The sequence below is a fragment of the Dipodomys ordii genome, unplaced genomic scaffold, assembly GCF_000151885.1.
Source record: "Dipodomys ordii isolate 6190 unplaced genomic scaffold, Dord_2.0 Scaffold139, whole genome shotgun sequence".
In the NCBI taxonomy this organism is placed as follows: domain Eukaryota; kingdom Metazoa; phylum Chordata; class Mammalia; order Rodentia; family Heteromyidae; genus Dipodomys; species Dipodomys ordii.
Genome location: NW_012267355.1, coordinates 3,370,060 through 3,377,289, shown reverse-complemented (window position 1 = coordinate 3,377,289; position 7,230 = coordinate 3,370,060). Strand labels below are relative to the sequence as shown.

At 40.1% G+C, this 7,230-nt stretch overlaps 1 protein-coding gene across 5 annotated transcripts in view; it reads right to left on the bottom strand.

The window, feature by feature from the left end:
• Nucleotides 1-289: 289 nt before the first annotated feature.
• The window catches only part of Extl2 (exostosin-like glycosyltransferase 2), a 29,768-nt gene continuing 22,827 nt past the window's right edge, over nucleotides 290-7,230 (bottom strand). For all 5 annotated transcript variants that reach the window (XM_013031421.1, XM_013031420.1, XM_013031423.1 and 2 more), the window contains 2 exons: nucleotides 5,850-5,920; nucleotides 290-1,966 (listed from right to left, as the gene is read on the bottom strand). In XM_013031421.1, the coding sequence (XP_012886875.1) occupies nucleotides 1,481-1,966; nucleotides 5,850-5,920 (557 nt within the window). In that variant the 3' untranslated portion in view covers nucleotides 290-1,480. The remainder of the gene's footprint in view (nucleotides 1,967-5,849; nucleotides 5,921-7,230) is intronic.

Below are 7,230 nucleotides of genomic sequence, written 5' to 3'. Positions count from 1 at the left end.
TCTCCAATATCTGAAAACATGATATAATTAAGGAGTGTCAAGCTTAACTGATTTCTGAAAACACAAGATAAGAAAGAAAATTGGAAAATATTTTCCCCATGAATACTCTTCCCATGGAGTATGTGGGCAGTTTTTCTACTTCTTTCTCATCCATGATATTAAATATGCAGAAACTCATAAAGCACACACACACACACACACACACACACACACACACACACACACACACACACCACCCTTAACAAAACATGAGTCTGCTAAATTAAAATTAAACATTGGATGTTTAAAGTTTATTTATTTATCCAATAGTGGAATACCAAGAGGTAAGAGAAAGTATGGACTACCAAGTTTGGGGAAAGCAGATAATTGACATTATGGAGGCTCGAAGTTCTTTTCTTCGTATGTAATGATACCCAGGCATGGACACACTCCAATGTAAAGAAACAACATAGACTAAACCACAAGGATCTCATTATTAGAATGTGGATCATGATTTCTGTATTTTCACATTTCTCTTATTTTGAGAATGTTGCAGGCATTATGTGAAGATATGGAGGAAGAGGAAAGGGGATAGAGAGGAAAGGGGAAAGTGGGGGGGAGGGAAGAGGGGGAGGAAGAAGAGGAAGAGGAAGTGATGAAGACCTAATGAAGTATCCCTTAGCAGCAGTAGTAATCTAGGACTAAACAGATACCAAGGAGGGCAAAGCCATGAATTCATGTAACAATCCCATCTGCTGGGACTCTCTCGTCAGTGCATCTGGTGTAACTGAAATTTCATCAGGATGTATATGGTGCTTTGGGTCTTGTTGAAAAAAGAGAGGGAAAATTGTTCTGAATGTAAGCATTTGTGTATGATACACACACACCTGCTTAGTATCCGCGAGATAACCTCTGCTTTAATAATAAAAACCATTTGATACTAAGGGTTTTAACTTCTGTGAGCTTTTACTTAAGTCATTCTTTCAGAAGTTATTTTATACATGTTTATAAAACACAGACTTTATGTAAAACATAAGGAATTGATAGACATTAGCAAGGTCAAATTCAGTAACAAAATGCAATAACAGTTTTCTCCCAGCTGCCCACTGATGCATATAAGAAACTGCATTTTGGAGTGATTCATGCAATTAATGCTGACAAAATGCAAGCAAACAACTAGATACTGTTGCACTATGACACTTACCCTCTCAATCGCAGCAGGCTAGTTAACGAACATCAAAGCACTGATGACTATATCAAAACCACAGTCAGAAGGGCCATGGGGGAAGCAAGGGGAACGACAAAAGTTCCTTTTCACATGGGATTAAAATGTTCTTTAATGGCTTTTCCCTGCACTTCGGGCTTTTGCTCAAGAGGCATTTCAGGCTTCTCATGAAAACAATCAACTGGCTGGATGCTGGTGGCTCACGGCTCTAATCCTAGCTACTCAGGAGGCTGAGATCTAAAGATAGTAGTGCCAAGTTTTTCCTCTGCTTCCCTTTCACATTTTACTTTTGTGATTGGCATATGGAAACCCAAACTGAGATATCATAATGTTGGAGTATTTTAGGGGCATGCCATCATAGATATTAACAAGCTTATTTAAGCAGTAAGACCTCTGCAGAAAGTGCTCAGCTCGATGCCACATGCCTGAATAGCCGTTGGTTTCCTTTTCCAGATTAATTATATTTACAGGCTTCACAAATACCCCTGAAGTCTTTCCAATGTGCTTGGTGATGATGAAATTCATGGCGATATCATCACAATTCTGAGTTTCATCTATCAGAGCATGGAGGGCTGCAGGCTGTCTCTGGAAGAGTTCCAGATATTTACTACTGAAGAATGAGGCTCCAATCAGCACCATAGAGTACTGGTCTCCATTTACCAACCCCGGTGCTTGTAGTTCAAATCCGCCGTAATTATAGATACCTGAGGATGTGGAGACATGCTTTCGAGGCACAAATCCTACAATTTGGTCAGGGAATTGCTGACAAGGGAAAAAAAGAATAAGTAAGTGTGAGATTTCTTTAAAGACAGAGCGACGTTGGGCACCAGTGGCTTATGCCTGTAATCCTAGCTACTTAAGTGGCTGAGATCTTAAGATCAAGGTTAAAGGCAGCCCAAGCAGACAAATCTTGAGACTCTTATCTCTAGTTAAGTACCAAAAAACTGGAAGTGGAGCTTTAGCCTTGAGTGCAAAAACTAAGAAACAGTGCCCAGGCCTTGACTTCAAGCCCCAGGACATGCACACACGCATAAATACACACAAACAAATGTACATATATACATGGCGAGACTATCCATTTATTACAGAGAGAATAAACCTGATTTGTCGACTTTTCCTTCTTCCCTATTTCTGCATTCTAACTTCATCTAACTCTGGGCTACTTCATAAATTTAATGTCCTTGAAGGTCACTGTTGATTTTCTTAATGTTTTATGTTGCTAGGGTGAGGTGCCTTATACCCATAAGTTCCCTAAGTACAGGAAAGTGGAGGTCGTGAGAATCTCTAAGGCCAGTATAGACAAAAACATGAGATCACTGAAAAATAACTAAAGCAAAGAGGACTATGGGTAGAGGACCTGCATCGAAGACAGAATCCTGAGCTAAAAACCCAGGACCACAAGAAAACAAAAATAGTAATTTTAATCTCTTTTTGACTCGAGTATTTCCTTTTTTTTTGGTCGGTCGTGGGGCTTGAACTCTGGGCCTGAGCGCTGTCCCTCAGCTCTTCAGCTCAACGTTAGCACTCTACCACTTGAGCTACAGCGCCATATCCGATTTTCTGGTGGTTTATTGGAGATGCTAGGGCTGGTTTTGAACTGCGATCCTCAGACCTCAGCCTCCTGAGTAGCTAAGATTACAGGTGTGAGCCACCAGCACCGGCTTTTAGTATTTCCTTCTTAAAAACATGAGATAATATAAGATATATATGGTATATATATATATATGATAATTATGGGATACACATATAAGATTTATATTGATAATATTTTATATATGACATATATGTTACGTATGTCTTCTACATCTCATATGTATTATATATAAATCTTATATCTTATATTTATATATAGCTCATTTCTTATATACATATATAAATCCTATATATCTTATATATCTATATCTAATTATATATATATATATATATGTATGTATGTATGTATGCATAGACATCCAAGTGGGAAATGTGTCAAGAACTTTGAGGACATAAGATAGTAAACCACTTAATATTATTAGGTTGAGACAAGGAAAAACAAAATTCAATCAAAGCAAAAGAAAACAACACTGACTCAGGAGAAAGGGATAAGGGCTTGATGCATTAAAAGTTTAATTCAAAATTAATTCAAGTTCCATTCACTAAATCTCCTATGGATGAACTCAGCCTAGGGCGGTTCAGCACAGACAGGGAGCAGGGAGTCACCAGTCACCACGCTGAGAAAGCTGCAAATGCAGCAAGGTTAGCCAATGAGACGTTGGCGGTGCAGAGACACCTGTGTTGCTGGAGGCAAGGAGGAAGGTTGGTGGATGGGGAATAAAGGCCTCGGGGCTTTTGACAAGGCAGAGAATGAAGGGGCTTTCACAGCTGGATGGAGGAGGGCAGGAGAAAGCAGTGAGGATGGAGGAACAGATTGTACAGGCGCAGAGGTGCACACTGAGTCGCACCTCTTGTCCACATGCTCTAATTTACTCCACAAGGAACTCCTGTCACTCATGGAAGGAGTCAGATTATCTTAGACAATGGCTGGAAATTACTCTTGCTAGTTGCTGACTAAAACTTAAAAAATCCTATTTATACCTCTCTTTTATTTTTTCAGTACTGGGGTTGGCACCTAGGGCCTCGTGCTTACTAAGCTGGGCTCTATTACGGAGCCATGCCTCCAGCTCTGTTGTTCCATGGTTATTTTTAGGACAGGATTTTGCTTCCTATCTAGGTGCAAGCCCCCAGCCTTGATCTGCCTATTCTGAGGCTCCGTGTGGCTGGAATCACATATGCACCCACCTCATACAGCTTGGACTTTTCTGCCAGGAAGTCTGTGTGTGTGTGTGTTTGTGTGTGTGTGTGTACGCGCGCGTGCGTGTGCATGCAAGCGCGCATGTGCATACATGTGCACACACTAGTCCTGGGGCTTGAACTCAGGGTCTGGTCATTGTTTCTCTGAGCTTTTGGCTCAAAACTAGCACTGTATCTCTGTTGTAGGGCTTTACTCTGGTTTTTGGTAGTTAATTGGAGAAAAAGAGTCTCATGGACTTTCCTGCCCAGGCTGGCTTTGAACTGTGATCCTCAGATCTCAGCCTCCTGAGTAGCCAGGATGACATGCATGAGCCACTGGTGCCTGGCTGAAAAAGTTCTTTTAAACTCAGAGCTTTTCACGCCAGGAAGTTTGATCTGCACAGATGTGCTGTGCCTCCTCCCCACTCCTACCTCTGTACCAGGGTTTGAAATCAGGGCTTCATACATTCTTGCTGGATGTTCTTTCACTCAGGGCTGGCACTCTACCATTTGAGTCATACCTATAGTTTGATCTTTTGCTGGTTATTTGGAGAAAAAAAGTTTCCCAGATTCGTCTGGTTTTGAACCATGAACAATTCCTCCTTAGGAACTAGGATTCTAGGTATGGGCCAGCAGTGAACAGTTTATGTTTATCTTTAACTATGATTTACTTAGATTATTCATAATCCTCATATTGTGCCTGCCTTCATCTTTACATTTGGAGTAGGTTGATTTTTTTTTTAAATAGAAATCTCACAGTTGATGTTTTACATGAGTACTTTTAGCCTAAAAAGCTTTTATTTATAGGACTGGGAAAAGCTACTAATCTAAACTGCTGACATAATTCATCAGCAATGCAGGCATGAAGTTAAGACCACAGATTTCAGAAGTCTGCTATATACATGGAACTGTGACAACCTACCATTCATGCTAATAAAGGAATTATTACAGTACAAATCAGACCATGTATGGTACAGCCTTCAGAGTATCTGAACGCAGTTCTGGTCTCAGGTAATTATAGTGCAACTTGTAAAAGTTAGTTATGATTAGAACTACATATTCGACAGAGTGCTAGTGACAACATATGCTCATTTATCCAAGCCAGGATTTAGGGGAAAAAAATAAAGGAAACTAATACCTGACAGTCCAATGGCAAATGCAGACATTTCTAAACTGGTATTGCATTTTTTGAGATAATAAATTCATTCTCAAAAAGCTTTTTAAAAATGTTGATACAGTTGGGTGCTAGTGGCTGTAATCCTAGCTACTCAGGAGGCTCAGATCTGAGGATCATAGTTCAAAGTCAGCCTAAGCAATAAAGTCTGCAGGACTTTTACCTCTTATTAACCACACACACAAAAAAAGTGCTGTGGCTTAAGTGATAGAGCACCAGCCTTGAGCACAAAGGCCCAAGGACAGGCCCAGGCCCTAAGTTCAAGACCTAGGACCAACACACACACACACACACATACAGAGACACACACACACACACACACAGAGACACACACACACACAGAGACACACACACAGAGACACACACACACACACACAGGCACACACACACATATACACACACACAAGTGTATTTCTCATTCAAGACACTTGTCTATGGCTTGTAGAAATGATCTCTTCTCATCTTTCCTGTGTCAAATGATTTCTTAGTTGTTCTCTAGGAGATAATTCCAGCTATTCTTCCCTATACTTCCCAATATTAAACCAACTTTCAAAATGGCTTAATTCAGCTCTGGAAATCTTGATCAGCTTACGATGATTTTGTTTATGTTTTAGAAATATACTCCTTAAGATGTTTTGAGTAACTCCCACGTTAAACTATAGCATATTGATTTAAGCATTGGATAAGTTTTAGCAACATTACCTGCCACACTGAGAAAGCAAAAACAAGATCCTGGGCACTAATGAGTGTATCATCATCCACCATTAACACCGCTGAAACAAAAGGAAAATAAATTTACATTGAATCCTTTGGAACTGAAAACAAAAGCAATAAGATACAATGGTATCTAAATAGATCATTTAAATGAAGTATTTTCTGATCCAGTTAGTGAGTAATAACTGTCTTCTGATAGATTTATTTAGTAGAAAAAAATCTTTTTGAATTATAATTGATTTCAAAATAGCCCCAGAGGGAAATAAGCAGATAATTAGCATCCATCATCCTAGAAACTAATGGCTCTTAAAACAAATAAAATTTCTTATAAGCAAATTACAACCTCATGAAAGGGTTACAAATGGGAGGAAGAGAGTGACAAAAACGTATGAAGCATAAGCTAAACAGCATTTTACTACTTTTGCTATAATTAATCATGTATATTATAGCATTTGTCAAACTTTTTTTATTGTAACAATATTGCTTCTTTGTTACTGCTGCAAGATATATGTGATTTCCTCACCAGCAAACTGCTCTTTGAAATCTTGGAAACTTCCTTCAGCTTTTCAAAGTGTTCCGTGTGTGTGTGTGTGTGTGTGTGTGTGTGTGTGTGTGTGTATGCGCATGTGTGCACGCACCAGTACTAAGGCTTGAACTGAGGGTCTGGGTGCAGTCCTTGAACTTTTTGTTATTGTCAAGGTGATGTGCAGTTACATAAAGTTACAGTTACATAAAGTAATAAGTACATTTTGTCAAACTTGTTACTCTATCCCTCATTTTTCTCCTACTTTCCCTCCCCCTGAATCCCTTCCCCTCAAGTTGTACCGATCATTTCCAACATATTGTCTTGTGAATATAGTTGTTGCATGGGTCACACAAAGCTCCTTCAACTTTTTTCTTCAAAGCTAGCGCTCTACCACTTGAGCTACAGCTCTACTTCTGGCTTTTTGGCGGTTAATTGGAGATAAGAGTCTCAGAAAGCCTAGGCTGGTGGCTCACACCTGTAACCCCTAGCTACTCAGGAGGCTGAAATCTGAGGATTATGGTTTGAAGCCAGCCAGGGCAGCACAATCTGTGAGACTCTGATCTCTAATAAACTGTGGGGGGGGGGGGGAGGAAGAGAAGAGTCTCAGAGACTTTTCCTGCGTAAGCTGGCTTTGAATTTCAATCCTCAGATCTCAGCCTCCTGAGTAGTTAGCATTACAGGCCACTGTAATGAGCCACTGGTGCCTGGCTGAAAAAGTTCTTTTAAACTCAGAGCTTTTCACGCCAGGAAGTTTGATCTGCACAGATGTGCTGTGCCTCCTCCCCACTCCTACCTCTGTACCAGGGTTTGAAATCAGGGCTTCATACATTCTTGCTGGATGTT